This window comes from Puma concolor, chromosome F2, assembly GCF_028749965.1.
Source record: "Puma concolor isolate L17-30 chromosome F2, mPumCon1.1.hap2, whole genome shotgun sequence".
Classification (NCBI taxonomy): domain Eukaryota; kingdom Metazoa; phylum Chordata; class Mammalia; order Carnivora; family Felidae; genus Puma; species Puma concolor.
The window spans coordinates 72014428-72042083 of record NC_141684.1 but is presented as its reverse complement, the minus strand read 5'-3'; the positions used below and the strand labels follow the sequence as shown (position 1 = coordinate 72042083).

The window sequence follows — 27656 nt, the reverse complement described above, 5'->3', positions numbered from 1 at the left end:
AGAGGGAGGGAGTGAAATAGAGACAGGAAATTGGGTCCTGGAAATGTAAGGACAAGGACAAGGAAATATGCTAATAATAGCCTTGGTTGCTGGGACTCAGCATCGCATTATATTCTGAGCTTCCTGGTGAGTGTGCAAAGGGAAACATGACAAGATGTGTAATTCTCATCATCAGAAAGAAGGAAGAAAAAAATTTTTTTTTTCCTCAGAAAGATGTTTTTTTCCTGGCATCAGATCCTAAAATTTTTGTGTGGTATGTTTTATATGTGTAGGAAGTATTGACTGGCATCGGAGATAACTTTTCTTGGACACAGGTAGTTTTATAACAAATGTAGAAATAATTTTCTCCCCGCATGTGATAGTTTCTTCCCTGCCCCTTGATACTCCTGTCTGAGAGTGGCAATCAGGGCTACATGGTGACAGCTGTCCTGTGAAGGTTACATTGATCTGACCTGGGCACTGCATCTCAGGCATCCTGCTTGGTCACTTAAGTGGACCCAAGTTGCCTGCTGTGGATGGGCTGTGTATCGTGGGCAGGTCCCCCTAGATTTGTGTTCTGTTAATTAGGTCGTGAGGAGGGTCTTGATGGAAGATAATTTGACAGATTCGTCAGATCATCAAGAGCCTGACTTACTGTGAATATATTAAATGCCACTAAATCATTTGCTTGAAAATGGTTTCTGTTATGTATTTTATGTTATGTGAATCTCAACAATTTTCAAAAAAAGAGGTGAAAGTTTTACTTTTCTATCTTACTGGTGGAGAGTGGAGCCCTCTTCTTTGGAAACCAGATAAGAGGGTTGTAGGGTGAACATTCTGTTCTGAAAGTTGAATTCCTAACGTGCGTTGTCTCCCCGGGTGGGAATCTCTCACCTTGTCATGGCACTTGGGTCATAAAAATGATTGTAGATACATCCGGACTTCCCGAAGGAAGGGATTCAGCCCTTCCGAACCAGTTGATCAAAACTCCAGAGTGGCTGTGCACGGTGGAGTTTTCTGGGATGATGGAAATGTTCTCTGCACTGCTCGTTACGGCAAGATGCATAAGCACTTGTGGTCAGGAAGACTGGTAATGTGGCTGGTGTGACCACACAACTAAATCTTAAATTTTATTTAATTTCAATCAGTTTAACCTTAAATGGCCACATCTGGCTACTGACTGCTGTGTTAGTGCCGTTCTAGTCATATTTGATGGAGCGGTAGAACTCAAAGTTCTCTGTCCCTTACAAGAATTGTGAAAAATCAAAACAAAAATTCTGTTTTAGTCTTTTCAGTTAGAATAAATGCATTAAAATGCCCGCATGACCACCATTTTTTCACACCTCCCTTAGAGGAAGGCATTCATTCTCATACCACAATTCGATTGGTGCCCCGCAGGTTTTATACCCCAGGCCAATGTACTATAATAAGGTTCGGGATGAAAGGCATTTTGGTACAAAGAAATGATTGTAAAAAGGAAAATGGAGAAGCAGCAGAGGCTGGTGGTTTTTAGAAGAGCGTGTGTGGCTTAGGAAATTGGAAAATGACCCCTCAGACGGTCCCTGTCCCTTAGAAACTCTCCGGAGTTCTCCAGGGTTGCTCTTATCCTGGTTTGAAGACCACTAGAATGTCAGAATGACTCCGATATCTTCCACACACCGCTGTCACCAAATGTTATCTAATCAGAGACGCACAAGCTGCCGGCTTGGGCCTCACGGTCTGAGTTGCGACGCTCATTAGGGACTCTGACATGCTTTGGGGGCTGCGTAGGCCTGCTTTCCAGTACAGTGTGGGGGTAGTTTGGGCCTGAAAGAACTCGAGAACAGGGTTACCACCCGTCGTCCCTCTGTAGAAAGTCCCGTGTTGCCCTGGATTATTGGGTCGCATAGCCTGCTAGTATATCCACCGTGATGAGTTAGGTAACCGAACGAGTTGATTTGCTGCATAGACTTATTTAGTAGAGACTAAACAAGACTATTTAGTAGACTATTTAGAGGGAGGGGAGTGTGGTTGCTTGGGTGGGCCTCAGAGGATGGCTGGGCCTTAGTGGGCTCATTGGTTCTTTCCTTCCTTCCTTTGTCCGTCCATCAAATGTACGCAGTAAATGTGGAGAATGTGAAGATAAACAGTACCTTTCTCCTGCCTCCCATCTCGCTTGTAACTAGTACCGAGTGGTGAGCGTGGGTAGTAAATGTTGGTAAAGAGCAAGCAGTGGGTAGGGTTATGGCATGAAGATAAGCCATTTTGTTTGGGTTACAGAGCTTCACAGAGGCTCCTAACTTTGGAAATCTGGAATAGATGTACATTCAGAGTTGATTAGAATGTTTGGGATTGGCCCAGTCCGATGAGATGGTACTTGGGTTTAGAAAGACAGTGGAGGCCACCCAGAAGTTTACATTTCTTACAAATTTTAGTTTTCACCGTCACCTCTTTTTGCTGTCAACGTACATGGGAGCCCAGTTTCATAATCAGACTTTGTTTGGTGAGAATATAGTAGCAACAAAGGGCGTTGGTTTTCTTGAGGGTTACTTTATTTGGGACTGATCTCTGCCCTGTGGCCGACCTCCTCTTCTTGGTCAAGTTCTCCTTGATCCCTTGTATCTTTTGAACCTTGGTGACCAGACGGCTTAAACAAATGTCCTATGGGTCCCTAGTGGACTATACCTTTCCTGTTCATACCTCCTTTCTTCTTAATAGGTTTTATAAAATTGATTATTATGCAGCATTTCATTTACTTTATTTTTCTTGAGTGCACTTGGCTGTTAGTGTTTTCAAACCTTACTTAGGTACCTCTTTACTATTCTTTAGGATACATTACCTTGATGGTATTTCTCTCATCTATTTATTTTTATTAATTGAACTACACTGAATAAATATTTATTACTGCCTATTCTGTACGAAAGATTGTTCTAGGCATAGCAATGATTATAGCAGTGATCATGAAGCTAACATTCTAGGCTGAGAGGCAACCAGGCAACTAACCAAAGTGTGTGTGTGTGTGTGTGTGTGTGTGTGTGTGTGTGTGTGTGTGTTTAATACTAAGTGATATGAATTCTGAAGAAAAAAAAAACTGCATGAGGGGATAGTGAACTATATAGAGAGTGATATTGTGGTAAGTTGGTTAAGGAATATGTGCTTGGGAGGTAACACTAGGCAGGAAACCTGAATAAAGTAAGGGGAGCAAGCAAGTTATGTAAACTTCTGGTGGAAGTAAGTGTATCTTGTGCAAAGACCCTGAGGCAGGAGTATGCTTGGTGTGTTTGAGGGGCAGGAGAGAGGCCAGCGTGTTTAGAGTATAGTGAGTGAAGGGGCGGTAGGGGCTTTGGTTAGGAGGAGTAACGGGGGGGGGGGGGGCGGTCAGATCAAGTAGGGTGTTGCAAGCCATATGGTGAGGAGTTCGAATTTTACTATGAGTGAGACAGAAAGTTACTGAGGAGTTTTGAGCGTGATGTGATGTAATGTGTTGTGTATTTTAGCAGACTAACTCTGCTCTTTTCTATGAGGACTAGATAGGGCAAATGTGCTACGCAGGGGGACAGTTGATCAGGCGAGATATAATGGTGGCTTCCGTTAGGGTTGTGGTAGTAGGAAGTGGGAACAGACTTCAAGGTAGTGTTGACAGGATTTGCTGATGGATTGGAACTGGGGTTTGAGACCGTGAGAGACATCAGGGTTTTAGCTTGAGCAGTTGGGAGAATAAGGTCAGGGCAGAAAACTCACGTTTGGTGCAGACATGTTCATTTGGAGGTGCCTACTGACTAGACTCAAGTAGAGGTTTCAGATAGGCAGCTACACACAGGAATTTAGAATTTAGGAGAGGAATTAGAGTTATCGTGGTACAATCTTCTGCCATAAGCCTGGACGAGGTTGTTCAGAGTGGATGGGTAGAAGAAAAATGTGAGGATAGGGCCCTTGTCCGGTCCCTCACTTAATATCCCAGACCAGGAGATCCAGGAAACTACAAGGAGAAGAGGAGTCAGGAAGGCAGAAACGCCACCAGGGTGTGTGTCCTCGAACCAAGGTCGGTACAAGGGGGGAGTAAGGAGTTATGTCAGGTGCTCCTGTGAGGTCGAATGAGATGAAGACAGACTCTTACCTGTCTCAGTCTGTCTTTCTTTCTTTCCTTTTTTTTTTTTTTTTGAAGGTTTTGTTTTTAAGAAATCTCTTATACCCAACATAGGGCTCAAAGCTACAACCCTGACATCAAGGGCCACATGACATGCTCCACGTGACCGAGCCCTTACCCCTCTCAGTCCTAAAGCCCAACTTTTCTCATATTCTCGTAGACTCCCCTACAATATAACAAATTAACCCTTGTTGAATCTTAGCAGAATTCTGCATTTGACTAGCAGTTCACCAAGAGGTCGTTATAATAGCACTTGGTACCTACCGTGTACTAGGTGGGCTTGGCTCTTGGGACAAAAGACGAATAAGAAAAACCCTTCTAAACTTCTCTGACTTGTAATCTTAGGAGAGAATGTATGTACATTTCTAGTGCAATACTTGGCACCGTAAGTGTGAAGTTTGAACGAATAGTGTGTAGAAGCTAATGATAAAATAAATGGTCGTAGTGTGTCAGTGGCCAGCCCAGTATTAGAACCAAGACTCCTTGACTTGCAGTTTCTACCCTCATTCCTCCAGCGGACACCATCTTTAAACATGTGAAAATAGCCATCTTAAAGCTTATGAAGATACTTATGGGAGGATGTCCACTTGAAAAGCAAATTACTGTACTTCCAAGGTATCACACATCGGTAGAAACCCTTCAGTCAACACAAGAAGTCAGATTCCCATGAAGGTCTTGGATAAGGGATCAATCATATCAGTTTTTGTGCACTGCTTTTCCCACTTACCACTTCCCTGTTGTCTGTTTCCACTAAAAGCAAAGGAGAATGAACATGTGGCGGGGGGGGGGGGGGGGGCGGTGCAGGGAGCCGGGGAGGAGGGGGGCTGTGGTGTTGCTTGAATTGGTAAGATAAGCGTTTCTTTTAAAGTCTTTTAAAAACATTTCTTTCATCTTCAAAATGGATGTCGGGGGCATCTGGGTGGCTCAGTCAGTTAAGCATCCGACTTCAGCTCAAGTCATGATCTCGTGGTTTGTGAGTTTGAGCCCCACATTGGGCTCTGTGCTGACAGCTCAGAGCCTGGAACCTGCTTCTGATTCTCTATCTCCCTCTCTCTCTGCCCCCCCCCCCCAAAATAAAGGAACATACACAATTTTTAAAAAATAAAATGGATGTAAGTTTTGCAGGCCACTCAAGTGTATCATGTTTGCTTAGCTGTTTGGTTATTTTAATCCCCCTGCTCCAAACAAATAGGTGCTTTTTTGGTTGCTTTGCATCCCCGTTGGTATACTCACCGTGTACTCTTGGGGAAAGTGCTTATGCCAGTGGTTTCGTAACATTTTAACCTCACAACCTCGTAGTCAGAAATTGTTTTAAAGTTAGGATGCATGTCCCGGTTGTGTGGAGTTAGTAAAATCTTCAGAAGCCCTTGGCCAGCGCTGGTGGAGAGCATTGCCTGGGGATTCCTTCTCGAGGACGAGGGATGGCCCGGTTCTCTTTGGGTAAGAGACCGAAAGATGTGGCTGGGCCATCAGGATAAGGAATGAGGGCCCCAGTGTCCCCTTCTTGTCCCTTATCTCCAGATGCCGTGGGAGGGGCCTGTCTCTGTGTCCCCCCTTTTAGTCAGTTCTTCACCAGACCTCTGGGTCCTCATCCGTCTTGTGTCTTCACAGACTCCCTGTGCAGGTTCTCCCGAAAAGTACCCCCTCCCCCGCCTTTTTGAAGTTTTATTTGTTTAAGTAATCTCTACACCTAACGTGGGCTCGAGTTCATAACCCCGATATCAAGAGTCACACGCTTTTCCGACTGAACCGGCCAGGCGCCCGTCAAAAAGTTCCTTCTTAGACCACAAATAAACAGAGACCTGTCTTCCTCTCGCTACAGCCCTTTCTTTCTTCCTCTCAGGCACAGTGACCTGATTTCATTTCTTCCAGACCTTCTCACCCCTGGGCTTTTGGCCCAGAACATTCACCTGTAGGTTAGAGATCGCTTCCTCTGCAAAGCCTTGTCTCACCTCCCCAGGGCGGGCTCTGGGCCGCTCCTCTAAGCCCCCACAGCCGCTCATGGCCTCCCCATGCTGCGACCCCTCATCTTGGAAGGCGACGTTGAACAGCATGGCTGTGGAGTCCTGCTTCTGTCACTTAGAAGTTGTGTGGCCTTGGTGAACTCTGGGCCTCAGTTTCTCACCTCTAAAACAGGACTCGTACTATTGTCTATCTAATGGCACCATTAGGAACATTAGGTGAGGTGATATGTGTGGTGTGCTTACAATTGTGGCTGATACCTACTTTGTAAGTTACTCTGTTACTGCTTCAACTGCGACTGTATTTTTACTAAAATACTCTGTCACCTCCTGTGCATTCTTTTCCTTTTTTTAAATGTTTATTTATTTTAGAGAGAGACAGAGTGCAAGCAGGGGAGGGGCAGAGAGAGAGGGAGACACAGAATCCGAAGCAGGTTCCAGGCTCTGAGCTGTCAGCACAGAGCCCGACGCGGGGCTCAAACTCACAAACCGCGAGATCATGACCTGAGCTGAAGTCCGACGCTCAACCAACTGAGCCACCCAGGCGCCCCTCACCTCCTGTGTGTCTAAACTGGGTGAGGTCAGGGTCCCTTTCATACCCCTCAGGGCATGGCACATACATTCTCTAGGTGTTCGTCCTGCGTGCAGTAGGCTATGGCAGGTGTGGGACGGAAGGGGTGTCGGGGGGGGGGGCTGTGGGGAGAATGACATTCAGGGACCTCGTGTGGAGCTGCCTTCTGGGCCGAATCATACCCGGTGTGTAGAAGCCAGCTGGGACCGAGGGGCTCGGGGTGAGAGTGCAGGGGTGGGGCCAGCAGAGGAACTGAGAGATGTCCCTGGGCAGTGCTGTCCAGGCGCACAGGATGTGAGCCACACGTGTTGTGTAAAATGTAGTCACGTTAAAAAAAGCCAAAAAAAAAAAAAAAAGTGAAATTGATTTTAATGTATTTTATCTACTGTAATTGCAAAATATTTTCGATCACGTGATATTTGGAGATCCTTTCAACAACGTATTTGATATAAAACTGTTAGTGAGATGCAGGCGGTTTACTTTCGTTGCTGTATCAACACCTCTAGCCCTTGTCAGTTGAGACCTGCCGCGTTCCAAGTGCTTGGGAGCCACGTGGCACATTGGGCAGCACGAGCCTTGGGAAAGGACAGTTGGGAGATAATGGGTCTGGAAATGAGACAGCGGCAGTGTGCACGGAGGGGTCGAGGACAGACAACGGGACGTCCTTCTTGGGCACTAGGCGAGTGGTGGCCTCAGCAGTTAGGTGGAAGAATTCAGGAAGAAGAACACAAACTTTTTTGTTTGTTTGTAGGAATAGAGGGGCAGGAAGCGAAGATGGTGAGTTGGGTCTTGGAGTTGGAGGTTTAGTTAGGACCTTGGGCTTCCTCTGGAGCTGTGTGGTCTTGGGGTGTGGCGGGTCGAACTGAAGCTCTGCGTACCCAGCAGCGACCCCCTGGGCCGTCGATTCCCCCCTGGGCCACCCACCTACTCAGGCATCCTCTCTGGGCTTCAGGGGAAGAGATAATCATCCCCCCACCCCTGCCAGGAGATGGGTTGTGGTCAGAGCATAAACTGTTAGCGTTTTAAAGTTTATTTTAAAATTTACATACACTGAAGTCATAAGCCATTTTTGATAAAAATGCATGATCAATGTAATTTCAGCAATCACTAGAAAGTGTACCTCTTTCATTTTTAGAGGTCAGATTCTGAGAACTTTCTCTAGGTCTCTTTCCAAGGAGTGCCTTTGTTGGGCGCTGTCTCTGGGAATGTGACGAGGGATCTGCCTCAGTCAGTTCACAGCACAGAGGCAGCATTTGTTGCCTGTTGAGTCATATTTAGGATATTCAGAGATGAGGTGATGACTCCGTCCGTCCATCCATCCATCCATCCATTCATCAGGAACATTGCGCATTTCAAGGTGCCAGTCACTGTGTGGGTGAGGTTGTGGAAGTGTAAAAATGAGCGGTTCTCCCCTTTAAGAAGCCTCAGTTATACAATGATGTAACTGTGATGAAAAAAGAGAAACGTAGACTTGTGTGGGAGTAGGTAATTAATTATTTGCAGGGCCAGGAGGAGTAGCCATGGTTGAATCGGGGAAAAAGAGTGACGGGGAAATTAGCGCAGACCCAACGCAGGTCCTCTTGAAGGATAGCACACGTTTCAGTCTTGCCTTGGCCCAGCCAACCCAATGTGCCTTTATTTATGCATGCATTTGTTGGGTCCACAGTGGCTGAAGGCATTCTTCTGGGTACCTCAGAGGTACAAGGTACGAAGGTGAAGGGCACACCTGTGAGCAGGACAGAGGTAGAATGTGATGTCTGTGTTACATCTGAGTGAGGTCTGGGGATATTCAATCGATAAATACTAAGCCTGTGGTATATTTCAGTCTCCGCTTTGGGTTAGGAACACACACGCATATGTGTGTGTGACACACGCTGGATTCCAAGAAACGAGCATAGCACGTTGCTTTCCTTCAGGGCCTCATGGTGCAGAGGGCTAGAAGGAGCTAACGATAAGTAGTCAAGCTATGTGGTAAATGGTACTCTTAAATGGAAGAGCGTTTGGCTCCACTAGGAGAGATCGGCCAAGAGGTTATGTCTCGTTGTGGCTCAAAGGTTGAGTGGGATTTAGATGCGAACACAGAGGTTGGAGCAAGCATCCCAGGCAGGAGTGCCATCTCCGCTGGCACTGAGCTGGGAAAGGTCAGAGTGTGTTACGTGGCTGCGTTGGTCAGCCTGTGGTAGAGGCAGGACCCGGACAAGGGGGGCGCAGGGAAGACCCCGACCAGCCACACTGAGAGCCTCAGTTTTAAACGTAGCGGATGGGGATCGTTGACAAATCGTACACAGGAAAGCAGCGTGGGTGGCTTGCGTTTTGGAGCGATCACTCCGCTGCGAGACACGGAGAACACTGAAGAAGGCAAGCCCAGCTGGGGGAAGGCTTGGAAGGAAGGCGTTTGGGGCGGGCCTGGACTGGAGAAGCGTGGATGGGGGCCAGCGAGGGTGAGGAAGAAGCACGGTTGGGCGACTGGGAATCGTACCGACGGCGAGCAAGACAGGAAAGCAAGTTTTTAGTGGAGGAAAGTGATTCTGATTTTTGGCCTGCTGAGGTCAAGGTGCTGGAGGAAATATCCAGGCTCAGGTGGAAACACGCATGTGGCTCTGCTGTGAGCGGGGGAGGGGTGGTCAAAGACGAGGTAGAAGAGAGAATGATGTCGTGGTAGGAAACATCCACCTTTGATTTTTGAACATTTTTAAATCTACAGAAAAGTTGAAGGGATAATGCAGTGAGCGCCTACCTGTTTGTCCTTCACCCAAATTCAGCAAGTATTAGCACCGTGTCATATTTCCTTTAATCTGTTACTGCCTAAACCTTCTTGAAGGAAGCCAAGGGAGATAGCCATGGAGATATTTGGGTAAAGAGTTCTGAGGGCAGAGGCAGCCTATGCAAAGGCCCTGAGGTAGAAGGGCCTTCAACCCCTGTTGTTTGTCTGTAAATAAGGAATCTTTGTGGTTGGGGCGGAAGAGCACAAAGGAGGATTGTCGGGGATGAATTAGCGAAGTGGATGAATAAGGCCACGTCATATAAGGCCTTATAGGCCATGGTGAGGACTCCGGATTTTACTGCGAATGAAATGAGCAAATATTGGAGGGTATTGTTGTCATTGTTGTTGTTTTTATTTATTTTGAGAGAGAAAGAGCGTGCACCTACAAGTGGGGGAGGGGCAGAGAGAGGGGGAGAGAATCCCCAGCGGGTTCCCAGCTGTCATTGCAGAGCCCAACACAGGGCTTGGTCTCATGACTGTGAGATCATGACCTGAGCTGAAATCAAGAGTCAGATGCTTAACACTGAGCCACCCAGGCGTCCCCGGAGGTTTTGAGTAGACACACGAGGTGGTTTGATTTACGTTTCTCAAGGACCACTCAAGACTGTGCGGCCAGTGCCCTGTGCCCCAAGACTGGGGCAGAGGGCAGAGCAAGAAGTCGGGTCAGTTACAGAGGCCGTCGCAGGAGTCCGGGCAAGGCCTCGCAATCCCTGGACAGGGAGGGTAGCGGGAGAGGTGGTTGAAGGGTGTTTTCTGTGCGTGCGGAAGGTGCAGCCAACAGGACTTAACAGACTGGCTTGAAGGAGTCTGAGTGAAGAGTCAGGGGTGACTCCGTGTTTTTGGCTGCTTCCGCTGCTCGAGTGACACTGTCTGGAGTTGGAGTTTGGTGGAGACAATTCAGAATTTGTCGTAGAACGAGTTAAACCGCAGGCGCCTGTTGGGACATCCGAGTGGATCTGCCGAGCCGACAGTTGGAGAAGTATGGGGTTCAAGGGAGTGGTCTGGGCACAAGAGACAGCTGTGGGGATCCTTCGTCTGTAGGCAGTGTTTAGAGCGATGGTACCGGAAGAGAGAGGAGGCCCGGACAGAGCTGAGATCCAAAGCTGAAGGCTTGGAGCATCTCAGAGGCCGTAGGTGGAGAAGTTGATGGGAAACGAGTAAAGAAAGAGCCCGCGAGGCGGGAGGGGAGACGGCTGTCCTGCGGCTGGAGGTCACGCGAAGAAGCTTGCGGTGGGCAGCGGGGTCAGCTGCCGCTGTGAGGTCAGGAGCCACGGCAGGCAGAGGAGCCGCCGGAGGTCACCTTGAGGAGAGTGTCGCCGTGCTTAGGTGGAGCGAAGTCAGGAGTGAACGAAAGGAGGAGGAAGACAGCAAATGTTGTCCCTCTTGCGAGGACTCTGCTCCACGGGGGGAGCAGACACGGTGGCAGGAGCTGGAGGAAGCGTGGGGTCGAGAAAGGCTCGATAAATACTTGAAAACCGAATGAGGTGGGGGAAGGATGCTGTGGGTGGAGAGAACTGTGTAAAGGCAAGAGTCTAATCCAAAAGTAGGTTGGGAGATAAATTTGGAGGATACAGCCAAATCGTCCTGGGTGGCCGACTTCTTTTGGGGGCGGGGGCAGACTTGGCTTGAAATCACTGAAGGGGGTTGCCACAGGGTGCCACGCGTGTCTGTGCCACTGCGGCCCGCATCCTCGGCTGCGCCCTGAGGAATTTGGGTCCCCGACCAGTCCCTGTCCTTCCTTCCCTGAATTCAACCCTGCCCCCGCTGAGAGTGCCAGCGCACCTCCGTCCGGGTGAGCGAGCGTCGCTCCTGTGCGCGATTTCTCGTGGTCTTGGGGCTCGTGTTGAATGACTTCTGGCTTTTGTTCGTTCTGCCCTACCTTTGTTCTTCACTCTTCCCTGTCACCTCTCCACGGTTTGTTTGGTGTGGGTCTGTGGCCTCAGGGGTGTACGTACAGGAATGCATTTTGTGTGCCTAAGCATTATTATTTGTGCCCAGTGAGCCGTTCGACAAACATTATTTTATGACATGTTACATCGAGCAGAGGCTAAGCTTTCTGTGGGAAAACCTGGTAGATGTTCTGTATCTAGGAAACGAGATTATGTAGGATTGGAATACTGCTCTGAAAGTTTCCCTTTTTTTATGGGAAAAGGAGGTTGTTCTTTAACATTTTGTTACAGTAATTCTGGTATATCTTATTTAATTTTGTGCTTTCTAGTGTCGGTTTTCAAATCAGTTTCATTTTTTGTGTTTATCTCCAAAACTTTCTTAACATTTCCTTCTGAAATTGTCCCCACTTCCCCACTCCACCTTTACAAACACTCCCTTCCCTTTAGACGGCTGGGGCAGTTACCATCCGAGCAGGACTGAAGTCCGACTTTAACAGCAGAGACCCGAGTCGTGGAGGTGGAAAGGATTTTACAGATCTGCTCATCTAGCTTCTTCATTTTTCTGATCTTGAGATGATTGGCTTCCCACTGGATTGTCGAAGCCCCACAGAGTGAATGGTCAAAACCCACCCCTAATAGCGAGTTTTCTGGTCCATCCTGCTGTTGTTCCTTCTGACAACGTGTCTCCGAAGAGGGGCCAGCACGTGAAAGGAATACACGCAAGTCGGCGTCTGGCGTCCTTCACCCAGTGCTGGTGTGCTCAGCGGGGGCTGCGGGCCCACGTACCCCTGAGGACCTCGGCCATCTGGGCCCGGGCCACTCTGGCTGCCCTGCCGTCCCGTTAGCTTGGTCGTTCGTGTTCGGAGGTGAATCCATTCTGCCCGATGTTTCCTGTTTGCCAGCTGTCTCTGGAGATGGTGACGGTAACAGACACAAAAACTCGTGAGATTGTCCCCAAGATAGTTTCCGATTCCATTTCTGAATCTGCTGTGATAGAAGCTGAAGACAACACGTTTAGGTTCTTGAATTGGAGAAGTGGTTAGTGTTGGACTAGACGTTGGATGATTATTACGTTTTGCAACTACAGGGTTTGTTATCCTCCTACTTTGGGGAGGAATGTTAAATCACCATGAAAAATCGCCACTCTCTCGTTTGCTCCTGTTCTTTGTTGCTGAAACACACCCTCTTATTGTGACCAGTTAATTATCTGTTCCCTCTAAATGGTACTTTAAAAAAGAGAATATCAAAATGTAAATGCTTACATTTTAGGCACAAATGATGATTTTGTCAGAAGCCACCTCAAGTTCTGCATTTTCAAAAGGGATTTTTTTTAATGTAAATAAGTTACAATAGAAACAAATGATGTAAACACAAGTTATTACATAATAGCATCTTTGTAGCATTTTCACATCGTTCAAATACTTTCAAATAGATACAAGTATCTAAGAACTATAAATAAAGAATGTTGCTGAATGGATGTTGACAAGGAGGCCCAGGGTAAATCACACAGCAGTTTAAAACTGAAACAGCTTAGTTCAGAGGGTACTGCTGTTTTATAACCATATTTAAAAATCTGTTCCTCTTTTACTCCCTCAAACTGAGTTCAGGGATATAATGGATCCCATTATAGGTAAAAGGTCTGTGACTCAGCCATCGAGCTACTCAAACTCTTGGCTGTTTTAATTGCCACCATTAAAGCTTTAGTACTTTTATCTCATAAAAATAGATATCATTGATGTAAAATGTGTGCCTGTTGAAGATACATTTGTACCTCTGCCCTGATGGTTAGCTAATCATCCATTTGTGTTTGAAGTTAGTTAGGTTTTTATGCAGACGGGAACTTGACATAGATCACTGATTTGTTCAGATTTAGTCATTTAATTAAGAAAAAAAAAATCCATGTAGTAATAAGGATAATATCTGGATAGAGTATTTTCCCCAAAGAAAAATATTCTGTTTTGGTTTGCATTTTAGCCACATTTAATTGATGGACGGATGGTGGACTTTTTACCAAGCTTAGTCTTGAACCCAAGAGAATAATAATGTTTCTCTAATTCAAACGCTGTGACTTCAGTTCAAGGGAAATCTAGGAGTCACTCTTTTGTGACATGTCTGTGTAAATTTAACTATGGTAATCGGCAGCGTTTCCCTGCCCATCTTCCGCAAAGGGGAAAATATCAAGGTGTGAAGGAAACTCCAAGAACACAGCAGGAGCTAAATGTTAAACTGTGAAAAGCTACTTTGTTCCGGGCTTTTCCATCCAGTATGCTACCAAATCACAGTCATTCATTATTCATACCGCTGTGCACAAATCAGGTAAAATGTGCTCGTCAAAAATGAACACAGCTCAAGAAAGTTTAAGTTCCTAATCACCGTGTACACATTTATTTCTCTGTAGTGTAAACAGAACAGCAAAAGTTGGTGGGGCAGTTCATTGACTTATTTTCTGTTCTGCACTTGTAATTGTGGAATTATATCCAGATAAGGGGAAAAAAAAAATCTGACTTTATAAAAGAGACTCAAATCTGAAACAGTCCTAAAACTAAAACCTACCCACACGAAGCATTTGTGAGCTAATATACATAAGCAGGCTTTTATTCTTGCCCAGCTGTGCAGATTCAATTATAATAATTTTCTCAGTTGCATAACATTGCTGTTTGTTTATTACTGCGTTATTAGTCAGTGAATGAACCTCCCTCTTTTTGACCCCTCAGCAGTGTTTATAAAATACTTAATTGCTTTGGTATCTTCTGTTTCATGTGTGATTCCAGCTGGAAGAAGTCATGGGGACACCATCCCCTTTAAGTGTTAAACAGACTGTTTCTAATGTGCAGTGAAGTTTCTTTTAAAATAAACATCAGGAGCCTTTAATATTGTTTATAGAGCAGTTTCTCATATTTTTTACTTGAAAACGGAGCGATTTTCTTACGAAAATCCTCTCCCTGTGATGATTTCAGTGGCAGTTAACTATGAAATAGTGTCAGGCCCCAGCCTGCCTATAGCAGCCACGTCCCGTATTTCGTCAGAGTGGGTCCTACCCTCTCCAGCTGTTACCTGACCCCTGGCTTTGCCTGCCCTTACGTCTTCCTCCCTTCTGGAGATGTTTAGCAGCAGGGGTTAGGCAGCAGGACTGGTGGCCGAGAGCCGGGTTGTCCAGAGAAGTTGTCTGGGTTGAACCCCGACTCTTCTTATAGCCAACTTTTTATGACCTTTGGCAAATTGATTAATCTCCTCATGTGCCTTAGTTTTCCCATTTGTAAGATGGGGGCGATTTCCTAAGGTTGTTGTGAGCCTGGAATGGTGCTTGGCACAAAGATGCTCAGTGTTACCATCAGCAGCATCAACATCCCAAAGGTATAAAGAAATACTTGTGTGCTGTCTTTCATGTGGGAGGACAAATGTCTAGCATGAGAAAAGGGGTTGTTAGTTGTTTACTGCCGTGTAACAAATTACCACAAATTTCTGGGGTAAAACAATACCCCTTCCTTATCTCCCAGTTTCTGTGAGTCGGGGTTTGAGCACAGCCTAGCCGAGTCCTGTACTCTGTGCCTCACAAGGCTACGGTCAGGTGCAAGGACTGCGTTCTCATCTGGAGGCTTAACTGGGGAAGAATCGGTTTCCAAGTCCCTGCTGGTTGTTGACAGAGTTCATTTCCTGTGGCTGTCTGACCGGGGGCTTCAGTTCTTGCTGGCCGTCACCCAGGGCTCCCCTCCACTCCTAAAGGCTGCCTGCCGTTTCTGACCATGGTGAGTTCCCCACTGGGGTCACCTCACTCTGGTCACTTGCTTCTTCGGCGCCAACCACAGAGAATCCCTGACCCTCAGGGAGAGCCCACATCCTCTTTACAAACCTCCCCTAATTAAGCCAGGCTTACCCAGGAAAACCTGCCCTTTGAGTAGCTGAAAACCAACTGATTTGGAACCTTAATCACACCATGAAGTCCTGTTACCTTTGCCGTGTTCTGTTGCCTAGAACTAGACACAGGTCCCCCTACAGTCGGGAGGTGAAGATCATAGGGCCATCTTGGAATTCTGCCTCCTATAAGAAGTGAATGAGTTTTTATAGGGCTAAAGTAGTTCATCATTAAGCATTTATTGCCAACTAAATTTGCTAGACTCACAGTCGCTGAGTTCTAGAGAACTTGCCTGCCTAAAGTGTGTAAATTAGCTTTATCGCTGAGCTCCTTACAAATTGATTTTTTTTTCTTTAAATTGTTCTCCCCAAGGGGCGCCTGGGTGGCGCAGTCGGTTAAGCGTCCGACTTCAGCCAGGTCACGATCTCGCGGTCCGTGAGTTCGAGCCCCGCGTCGGGCTCTGGGCTGATGGCTCAGAGCCTGGAGCCTGTTTCCGATTCTGTGTCTCCCTCTCTCTCTGCACCTCCCCCGTTCATGCTCTGTCTCTCTCTGTCCCAAAAATAAATAAACGTTGAAAAAAAAATTAAAAAAAAAAATAAATTGTTCTCCCCTTTCCACACAGATCCTTGGGATTGTTCAGTGTTAGATAAAGACACACCTTCCTTTCAGTCTGTCGAAGTTTGACTTTTTAAATTCGCAGGAATAGCATAGTAAGTTGCATTTATTGTTAACATTTATAGAGTAGTAGAGACCTCAGTGCAAACTTGGTGTGAACTGCTTTTCCGGAGCCAAAGTGCATATGTTTCACCTTTCCAGTCTAAGGATCAAACTTGCTATTGGGTATAGCAGCGGTAGCAAAATACAATGCGAAGTGCACGGTAAAAAGTTACCAAAGTGAACTTAACTGTTTTTATTTATTTTTTTACAAATGTTTATTTTGAGAGAGAGAATGCATGCGTGCATGTGAGCAGGAGTGGGGTGGGGGAGTGGTGGGCAGAGAGAGAGAGAATCCCAAGCAGGCTCCTCACTTCAGGGCTGGGCATCTGTTGCCAAACGCAAGCCTCTAGGCGCCCTTTTTCTGAGTATAGTGTGGACCCATGGACCCAAGAGCCAACTTGAAATAAGCAAAACCAGTGCCTGCGAACTGGGAGTCTGTTCTGTCGATTCCCATTCGTTGACGTTTGTTGAGTTGTGCCTCCTAAGGGAAAACGGTACGCAAGGTGGTGAAGAAAAGAAAGAAAAAAGAGGGAAGGGAGAGAGAGGCAAGAAAATGGACTTTGCTGAGGCCCCTGACCATATTCGCTATCTTTTCTACTTCTAGGAAGTAGTGTCTCGTAAAAGATATTACTTGATGATTTGCCACTGTAAGGAGCTAAGAAAGAAATTCAGAACAAGAGGCTGAAAGTGTTTGAGACTCCTTAAGGGCTTCACATTGTAGTTTGCTTTTTAAAGTCAGGTGCACCACGATGCCCACGTTGCAGACCCTGCTTTTCCCCCGGGGGGTTTGCTCTTGGGGGAGAATGGATATAGTCTTCACAGGGGGGCAGGCCTGCTTCCCAGAGGGGGCTGCCCTCCTGCTTGTGGCCCAGGAGACCTACGAGGTTACTCACCAGGACTGCGCTAGGCTTCGAGTTGTTAAATTTGTGGTTGTTTCTGCTTCTCCGCTGCCCCGAGCAGCGATGGGTTCTGTCGGCCCCTCTTCATTTCTCCTTTCTAGGAGAAGCACTTCAGGGGGTAGGAGGCCCTGACGATCAGGAATGCTGTCTGATTACCTGTATATGCTTTTGGGAACGCTAACACATGTAAAAACATAATTCAAGTCTTGTATAAACAGTTAAGCTAATTTTTCCAGGCATTTATGAAGCAGTGGAGGTACATCAAAAGTATGTTCCATTTACATCAGTTCAACTCTGTGCCCTAGGGGTGTGTGTGTGTGTGTGTGTGTGTGTGTGTGTGTGTGTGTGTAAACGTGTTGTTTCAAATACGTTGCCCTTAGATGCGAGCCTGCTACTTTTTCTGGTGCTTTTCCTAAGAAGTAGAATGCTCTGTTACCAAGTGGGGTAAAGAAGTATGTTATATCCTTTTTATTTTGTTTTATTGAATTTTATTTTTTAAATTGATCTATTTTTTAAAGTTTATTTATTTTGAGAGAGAGAACACAAGCAGGGGAGAGGCAGAGGGAGAGAGGGAGAGAGGGAGGGAGGGAGGGAGGGAGGGAGGGAGGGAGAGAGAATCTCAGGCAGGCTCCATGCTGTCAGCACAGAGCCCGATGTGGGGCTCGAACTCACAAACTGTGAGATCATGACCTGAGCCGAAACCAAGAGTTGGTCGCTTAACCAACTGAACCACCCAAGTGCCCCATATGTAGATTGAACTTTTAAAAATCATGTAAGATGGTTTTTTTTTAAGTGGTTTTGGGAGAGTTTTCAGGGCAAGGCAGACAGTGGGCGTATTTTCTTCTGGTTCTGAAAGACTCCGTTCACTCCCTGGGACAAAGCAGATTGATTGAATTGAGTTCAACTTCTGTCAAACAGGGTGATTCTGATATTCAAATGGGATAATGTTTGTTAGCAGGCAATGTAAATGTCAGTTCTTATCCACATTCTTCTCTTTGGGAGAAAACGTAGTGATTCTCCACAGCTTTAGTTTGGAATTAAACTAGAGTTCTCCCCTAATCCTTTGAAGGCAAAAGTCCCAAACTGATATTCAGCTAAAAGCCATTTTAACCTGTAGATTACAGTCGGGGTCTTAAAACTAAGGCCTTTATGGTTTTGGAGGAATACAGCCAGCGGCTTCCTGGGCTTGGAGAACCTCTCATCACCCTTGACTCTGGGCAAGCCTGATCCTGTTCACGCTGGCTGGTAGCCACATCGGGGTTAGAATTTAAGGTTTACCCTTTTCTAGCGGTGTAACTTTGGGAAAGTTCATCCTAAAGCCTCGGTTTCCTTATCTGTAAAAGAGCAACAATGCCACCCACCTTGGCAACCTCACGTGGTTACATACAGGCACGGACGGAGAAGAGGGTTGCAAAGTGCGCATGTAGCTGTACGTGGTACGTGGTTTAAAAACCTTCAGCACGGTATCCTGGGATGCCTTCAGGACTTCCCATCAGTCTGGCTGTTGTCTCTCCCCTAAACCCAAGGCTGTTCCCTGGCCCTCTTCCCTGTCATCCTGAGTGGGGCAGGCGGGAGGCAGCCTCGCAGGTACCCGGCATGGGTCCGGCCCGCAGCCCTGCACCTTCCTGCCCACAGCTCCCCGCGCGGCGTGGCGGCCTGCTCAGAGTGGAGGCTGGGAAGGGGAGATGGCCAGAAGGGCAGCGACGGGGTGGCAGAGAGTGAGGGGTGGTGGCCAGATGCCCTGTTCTCCGCTGGGAGGGAGTCTGTGCGCTGAGGGTTTCTCAGACACTTGGAAAGGGGTTTAGCATTGGTGGAGTTTGACTGCAATGTTCTTCTCGTTAGAGTGACTGTAGAAACACCACAATACAGTGCTTTCCATATTAAAAGTGCTGTTTGACAGTTCTTATGGTATATGTTTTACTCCTAAATACATAGAAGATGTGCAGTATTCAATATCCGATGTAAATTGTTTACTATTAAATGTAACACGATTGCTTGGTTCATTATTTTCATTATTTTGGATTCTACTTAAATTCAAAATGTGTTTATAATTTAGATGCCATTAAAGTGGCCGATGTTAATTTGTAGCCATTTAGGATTTTGTCTGTATGGCACATCTATTCTACGGACAGAGTAAAGACATAAGCAGAAAACCAAAGGTTTGAAAATGTCTTCAGATGACTTTTAAATGAGATATTTTGGCAGTAATTAAAACAATTTTTCAGTTCTAAAATTTAATGGTTCTGAGGTACTTGTAAAGATAATTTCTTGCATTATGATATTTCAACATTCCGTAAATTTAGCTTGGTAATTATCTTGACTGTAATATAACAAAAATTATACAAGTCAGCCTTACATGACTATGCCAATATTCCTATTTTATTCCTACCAGTGACTTAAATTGAGCATAAAAAAACCCTGCCAATTCAGTGAGCTGTTTGAGCACATTTTATATAGAATTAGATTTGTTGATAGTCACATGCTATGTTGTAAAACATTTGATAACCACTGCTTTGAGACGTACAGACGGACACATGCACACACGTACTTCCCCCACCCCAGAGAAGCAGATGAATTTGCCCTGCTTTAGCTAAGTCAGTATAATGCGAAGTATATTTTGAAGAATACTTTTATTCGAGTTATTCTCAGAAAAAAAGGGATGCAATCAATGATTAAATACCTTTAGGACACACTGTGCATTATCCCCCACTCAGAATGTAGGAAGGGCTTGGAGAGTTTTGTAGTAAAGAAAACTTACCTATTTGGTTAGCCCAGGATTCTCTAAACGTACGTGATCTGAGTCATCTTTTCATGTAACACCTTTTAATACCTACAATTTAAGAAAATGTGCTTGGATACATTTTGCTTTCTCAACTCATATCACTGACAAGCTTGATAATTATGCATTTGTGTGTTTTTGTTCATAAATGTACTCATTCAGTATGTTACTGTTCGTGGAAATTTCAAATGGGCTGAATAAAACTACTGCCATATAAAAGGCTTGAACTCGAAGCCCTGACTCTCATACTAAGTTTAGCTAAGCAGAAAATAGTCCAACCCTTGATGTCTTAAGAATATTTTGATACTTATTTCATATCAAATAGTCCAAGCTGAAAAGTGTATCAGTTGACCATTGAAACTAATTACCTGCGCATCTTGGATCTGCTCCTCCCTAAACAGGGCTTCAAAAGCTTGCTTGTCATACACTTTTATGGTTTCAGTCACCCGATCTCAGGCATGACTCATTGTTCAGGCTGGGTCCACTGAGGAAGTGACCTCTGGCTGGAACCTGGGTGACTTTTTTCAGGAAGCCTCCTTAGCATCAGCCTGGTACTGTGGCTGGCTTGTTGACTGTTCTGTCCCGAAATGTTTGTTGAATGAAGAACTGAATTGGGCACCAGATATCAAGTGCATCTTCTTGCTCTCAAAGTCACTGACGAGAGAAGGGTGTTAAGAGTCTCGACAGGACTTACGGAGCCTTTGCTAAATGCACTTCTGAACGCTGTGTGCTCTGAGCTGAAGACTGAGCTTCAGTGACCGTCCTGGAATTCCTTTTTAAAAGAGTGTCAAGGGATCAAGAACCTAGGGAATACTGGGAAAATAAGAGTGAACAGCTTCGGAATAAGATGTGTTTCCAAAGCCATGGCGGGTGGGGGGAGGGGCGGGGGGGGAAGTACTTTACAATCTTCAGTGAGCACTTTAATGTTTGAATTTTTACAAATCATTGAAGTTGTAGTTAGTGCGCTTTAAGCTTGTGTTTGTTGTTCCTTCGGCCTCAACTGGCCTGCCACTTCTCCACCAGAATCTCCGTTTCTCTGCGAACACAGGTGCCTCCCTTTAGCTCAATGCGATGGGAGGGGATGTGTCTCCCAGAAGTGCCATGTTAGTCTTGCGCAGCTGGTAGTGGCTTTTCTTTATCATGAAGTAGTGTTTCGATTTTAGGCTTGTCTGTATCACTCAGTAAATAAAATGTTTGTCCGTAGGTGCCCTACATTGCAGCATGCTGTTAGTTTGCACAGATTATAGGTGTTGGAAACACTGCATGGTGTTAATATCACGGTGCTCACTCCTGTTACTATTGCCAACAGGTTGAGGCTTTAAGAATATAATTAAGGCGAAACATGAGTAAATATGATAGCTTCTAAGCCAGACAAAGCTGCTGAATATTGGATGAAAAGCATACTTGAGGTAGATGAAAAGTTTTTTCCCTATACACCGTTTCCTTTTCTTGTGAAAGCCCCTGAGCGGTTTGGGTCTTGTTTGCTTAAAGGTCAAAGAGGGATTGCCCCAACTCCCTTGGTCACGGCTCTCCTTCGGTCGCCTTTGCATCCTGCCTATTCTGTTTGACATAAGGTAACTTGTCTGTATGTTTGTCTCATGTATACATTTTGAACAAAGGAGTTAAGGATAAAACTTTATGGTAATTTTACGGTAAATTTATGGTAATTTTTTGACACCCCCCCCCTTACACACACACCTAGGATCATTTTTATTTACAGTTTAAATATTAGTCATTCTGTTTTAGTTGCAAAAGTCCATGGCACAGACCTTATATATCCCATAATATTCCAACAGGCATATAGAATTATGATAGAAAATGTGTCAAATGGAAAGTCCTATAGGCTGTATTTAAAAATGCCTTTGGTATCTAACATTCTCCACATTTGCTCTAATAAATGGGAGGTTTTAGCAATGCCCTATATGGTAATATCAGATGTTAATGGCATTGATTACCTGTCAGGCAGTGGGAATTGATGGGAAAATGTCCGCTGTAAAATTAAATAGCATTAGAGAAGACTGTACCATGCATGGGCGGGGTGGGGGGGCATGGCTGGGCCTGGGAGACTTTTGTCAGGGTATTACTGTGAGCTCCAGGTTTTTTCCCCCACATGATTAAGGCAGGCCATCTGTTCTTTGTTAAATGTTTACAAAAACAGCTTTTCTCTAAAAGATTTAAGGAGATGTGGGTCTGGTAAACACTATAATATTTCTGAGCACCTTTCCCACCCTATATCATATAGTACCAAAACATAATTCTGCTGCGTATCAAATAGGATTAATACCTTTTTTGTGTTTACTCTGTTTTTTTCCTTCTTATGGAAGATTAAAATTTTTAAGGGATACTAATTTATGGCTTCATTTGTTACTGAAAAGGGCATCTGAAATCATTTGTATGCTAGAGTATGTAGATAAATTTTCAGTCTTTTTGTATTAGATGTCCTACGCATTTTCTAGTTCATAAATGTGTACCAGGTATTTGTCATTAGAAGCTGGCACTTTGTGACTGGGGTAAATGCCATGCAGATTAAAGCAAGGTACACATACCTGGGATGAATTCACTATTCTAAGCTTTAAGCGTTGTTCACTGGTAGACTTTTCTCTTTGCTTCCCTTTCCAGGAAATACTTTTTCTTCCGTTTCCTGAAAAATAGTTTATCCGAAATAAGTTTGATCTCTAAGTCCCTTGGCGGGGGGGGGGGGGGGGAGAAAAAAAGATATGGCGTTTTCCTTTTTATTTACATTAGAAAATAATATGTAACAATGAAACTCAACTTCAGCAACTGCAGTGTAATCACACAGTTAAATCAGATCCTGTTAATTCTTGGGTAATGGTGCCTTGGACAGCGCCTTGGCTGACATTTATTGGGGGTGCATGTGAGGGAGGAGCGTAGGGAGAAGCTAGCTGTTTTCAGCGCTGGGTTAGCCGTGTTCTCCCTGTGTGGAGGCCTGCTCACAAAGACTCCCACCTGTGTGCCCTTCCTCTCTTTCAGGTTCATCCTCTTTCAGCTGTCCTAAGAAAGGGCAATCAATCCCTATTTTAAGATTTTCTAATACCATTGGATTTTGAAAGCGACTTTGGAAATCATCTAACCCAAACCCTTCATTTTGCAGATGAGGAAAACGAACCCTAGATGAGAGAAATGATTTCCCACTGATAATATAGCTCATGGCCGGGCCTGCACTAGAATTTGTGTCTCTTACCTCACAATTCTGGACTCTGTCTCTTATACTAGTGCAGATGGAGAATTGAATGTGGGTTCCTTTAGTAACCATCACAGGGCTTAGTGGGAAGAATATAACCACTTTGTTTTCAGGTAGCGATGTCTTCTTAAAAATTTGGGGCGGCGGCGGGGAGGGTCACTGAAAACTTTGGAAATCAAATGAAACCTGAGAAGCCTTTCCCGGAAGGAGGCCCATACGTAAGATTTGAGGAGAAGCGCAGAGTCAGAAGAAAACTGGTTTAGAAAACCTAGATTCAAATCACAGCTCTATCTCCTGCCGTGTGGCCTTGGGTGATCACATAAGCTAGTCAAACTTTACTTACTTCCTTTCTGAAAGATGGGGGCAGGTTATCACATTTTTCTCTGAGAGTCAAGTGAAGTAACTCCCGAAAGCACCTAGCCCAGTACATGGCATGAAATAGAGGCTCAGTAAGTGGAGGTCGTACCGGAATCTAATTTATAGTACTTTGCTGATGGTAAGCCACGGCTTCTGGGTTGCTCCTGAGTCCTCTGCAGACCTCGACCGGGACTCTCCCACCCTCTCCCTTTTTTGGAGATGGTGTGATCAGGAGGGAGGGCCTGTAACTCCTCGGGCACGCTACCGCATCCTAGAGCGTCAGTGTCCACACATAGCTCCTCATCGGGGCCGCTGTGCGGATTGCGTGGTGTCAGCGGTGTGAAGTGCTTAACACATGCCTGGCACATGGGAAGATTGTTCAGTGAACACTAGCAGCCATTATTACTGCTGTTCCTATTATGGTTACTGTTGAGTGTCTGGAGAAGCAGATGACGAAGGCAAAAAATTGAGTGATATTGCAGATACAACATTTTAAAGTAATTTTGTTGAAATGTAAAGGTTCGTTAGATGTCCTCATTTACAGTGGAGATGATGCTCTACCCCTGTCCTGGTTTGGAGCAGACTCTGATCTCAGCTGACCACTGAGCATCCCATCCTAATTGTTGGTGTTCTCTACTGTGTTTTAGCCCATCTCTGGGTATACGCCTAGTGAGTGTCCAAACTCCTCCTGCAGGGTGTACCAGCTCGACTATATGGGTTTTCTGTTCTTCAGTAAAATTTGAAACTGTAAAGCTTTAGTGACTTAAGAAAAACATCCTCTGCATTTCGTATTAGTCCAAGAAATGTAACAAATCCAAGGTCATTAAGTTTGGATATGTGCTTTTAATTTGGTATTTTAATGTGATTTAAATCAGGAAGGACCTATGTCATTTGTGTGTAAGATTTGTGTGTGATACCTTGATTTCAAACTTTCATGGGACCTGAATCTTTCAGCGCTTGGTACACTTGATCTTGTTAAAAGTGGCTTAATTGTGTATCTTTAATCCGAGTTCTCATTCCCACATAGGGAAAAGAATTCCATCTACTTTCCTTCCTTAGCTTTTGCCACTGTTTTGTCCTTCCCTGTGTCCTATGTACGTAGGGGCTGTTAAGAAAACGGACGGTGGCTTCGGCCAAATGAGAATTTTTTTTCTTCCTGAATTGAATTTTTTTACGGTATTCCTGAGTTACCCCTTTTTACTATTTATGTAAAAGCTTTCTTGGTTTTTGGATGAGAGAAAATGATAGATTTTACAACTGTATATTTGGGAAAATATTTGCTGCTTTGAGTATACAGTAAGTTTCAGAAGCATCAGCTACTGACTTTCGGTTCCTTTCTTCAATATGAAGAATGATAAACTAATTTCAGTTCCTATTTCTGTCTCTCAGCATTCTCCATCGGAGCCCTTTCTAGAGAAACCAGTGCCGGATATGACTCAGGTTAGTGGACCGAACGCTCAGCTAGTGAAGAGTGATGATTGCCTGCCATCAGTGGAACAGCAGCCACAGCAGAAGAAGAAGAAAAAGAAAAACAACCACATTGTCGCCGAGGATCCCAGTAAAAGTTTTGGTAAAGATGACTTCCCTGGTGGGGTTGATAACCAAGAACTAAATAGGAACTCACTAGATGGGTCCCAAGAAGAGAAGAAGAAAAAGAAAAGGCCGAAGGTAAAAAAAGATCCGAAGGAACCGAAAGAACCCAAGGAGAAAAAAGAGCCCAAGGAACCCAAGACCCCGAAAGCCCCTAAGATTCCCAAAGAGCCAAAGGAAAAGAAAGCAAAAACTGCCACGCCAAAACCCAAATCCAGCAAAAAGTCAAGGTAGGCTGTGGGCGGAAACCACCAGCACCAAAACACAGTACAGAAATGAGCACCACACAGTCCCGGCCCGGGAGGGGGGGGGGGGAGGGGGAGGCGGAGGGGTGGGGGAGGAGGGCGGGGCGGCACCTCGATTTTTGTCATTATTGTCGGGTTCCTTGCCCTGAAACCCAAACTAAGAAGTTAACAGATAACGCATTCTGAAATTTAGGACTCAATTACTATGAACCCTTTATTCGGATGGTACGTTGTAGACTTCACTGGGTAAAAATTCTTGATTATTTTCAAATCACTTGCTCGTATTTTTGTAGAAATTTGTCATGTAACAAATAGAACCAAATTACCAGCATAGTTATTTGTAAGTATAGGCCAGCAACCTCATTTTCAAGGACAATGCAAAACAGGGAAAGAAGGATTATAGAAGCAAGACAGGTCACTATATTTCACTAAGCTTTTCAGCCCTGTTTCCCAGAAGTTGAAACAGGAGAATTAATTCTCTCCACTTGGCGGAGTAAGCCTTCACGGGGCAGGGTTGAAATGCTAGTGGGCAACGTGGGAGAAATCAAATAGCAGTTATCCATTAGATATGCATGCAAGAGTAGCACGAGTTTTAGCTTCTAGGAAATACCCTCCTCCCTCCATCCTTCCCTCTGTACTTCCCCCGCCAACTCTGACCCCCCAGAAGGCATATTTACTCAGTAAGAAAAGCTGAGAGGAGAAGACATTGAAGACTAATTTTTTTCATTTGTACCGAACATTTCTTACAACTGTTCTGAACCAATTCCAAACATCTGAATCTATTTTTCAGAATATGGCTCATGTTAGAAAATATAGTTTCCAGATGGAAGTATGGTCAGACTCGGTTAATCTGAACCTGTTTGCAAACTCCATTAGGAGACACACTGCACGTCGTCCCTCCGTGTGCATGCATGTACACGCACACGCGTGGACACATGCACGCTCCGTTCCGTGATGGACGTGCTTGACGTGAACTTTTTGAGCTCGCTGGCCTGTCAGCCTTTGACTCGTAGACTTTCCTGTGTGAGTACGCGCGGATACAGAGAGAGGACTTGATTTCTGTGACCACAGAGGTGCTCCTGCAAAGCAAAAGAGCAAATTTGGATTTTCAACTTGTGCTAAGAATACCCAGACATCCCCAAATACGTTATTCTGTAGTGTGTTGGAAGTCTGTATCATAGTCCTTTAAAAATTTTTGTCATCGGTACTTTTTATGGTGCTGGAATAACTGAATTCTATTCAACACCTCATTCTTCTAGGTGACGATATTTGCATTTACTTAGGAACGTTCTTTGATGCCTCCGTATGTGGTCTCTTAATTGAAAACTATTATTTTTTTCTGCATATGAACACTCTTCTAATCCTGCAACCCGTTATAAATTTTGTTCATTTACTTAAGAAATATTCCATTAAGTACTTCTTCTTTGTAGGTACTGTTGTTAAGTGTTAGGATGTGAGCAAGGAACATAGGGTTAGAATTTCGGTCTGACTTACCGGGTTTTTTTTTTAGAAATATAATTGCCCAAAAGCTAAGTATTATGCTTTTGATAGGAGGAGGCATGTGCATATTTTTCCCAAGGAGAAAGAAATCGAAGCAAAATTTTAAAAGAATGTGTTGTTATTGTTTTTTAAACTTGAAATGTAAGTGTCTGTGTTCTAAAAGAGCTTCCTAGAACTCAGAAAACATATCACCAAGACTTGTTTTAGTCTCAAGATATATATATATATATATATCTGCCTTTGGTTTGTATTTTTAATATTTTGAATCTAACACCGAGTGACAAAAATTGATTAACAAAAAGAAAAAAGGACAAAAAAAAATAACCCCCACTATATCTTGGATGTTGTCATAAATTTCCAAGTGTATGATTCTCTGGTTCTGAGTCTACATGGACCTCATCCTGTCTTTAAAAACATTCTTTAGCATACCCTTAACCTCCTGTGGGATACACTGGGGCAGACGTTAAAATGCTGTATTTCACAGTGAACTTGTTAAAATGTCCCCAACAACTATAAACAAGTGTTAGGAACATAGGGCATCACATCCACTCGGTTCTGGGCACACGTGCTGCTTGATGCAAAGACAGGGCCTGTCTTCACCCACGAGGGCAAAATTCCAGGGTGGGCCTCGTCTGCGTGCTCTCAGCTGCTCATCCTGACGTTTGAATGGTCTGTGCAGAGTCAATTTTTGGCATTGCTGAATCCGAGTAATGGCTTTGCATTAGGGGCACACGCTTTTGATAGGCGGAAGGGCATGTGATCATTTTCTCCCAAGAGGAATGTTTGGTACGTTTCCCTCCCTTCATTCGCTTTAGACGCATCATCTCAGTGGATGCCTCCTATAGGCGATAGTTGTTTTTCCCCAAGTGGTGTGAAAATAATTGACTGGAATATTTCTGTTGAGTATGGAGATCTGCACGCGGAAAGAGAGACTCAAGGCATGCTGAGGGGTGCGCCGGGAGTGTTTGGAGTAACTCTGCTGGCCCCGGGGACTTGACCACTTGTAGGGCCACTTGCTGATTTACGATGAAATGCGGTGAGGAAATTTCTAAGAGCTTTCCTGTTGTTGATGGTCAGATGGGGATGCTGTCCAAGAATATGGTAACTGAGCAGAGATTTTCAGTAAAGGCACAAACCGACCCATAATTTTGTTGAGCCGCAGTTTCTATCGGCCAGATGTATTGAGTACATCGAGCTGTGGCCTCGTGTTCTGCTAAGTGTAGA

The 27656-nt window shown here is 44.9% G+C and overlaps 1 protein-coding gene across 4 annotated transcripts in view; it reads left to right on the top strand.

Moving 5' to 3' along the window:
* The window catches only part of CHD7 (chromodomain helicase DNA binding protein 7), a 191886-nt gene that overhangs the window by 82994 nt on the left and 81236 nt on the right, over positions 1 to 27656 (top strand). For all 4 annotated transcript variants that reach the window (XM_086696025.1, XM_086696026.1, XM_086696023.1 and 1 more), the window contains exon 3: positions 24487 to 24917. In XM_086696025.1, coding sequence (XP_086552151.1) covers positions 24487 to 24917 — 431 coding nt within the window. The remainder of the gene's footprint in view (positions 1 to 24486; positions 24918 to 27656) is intronic.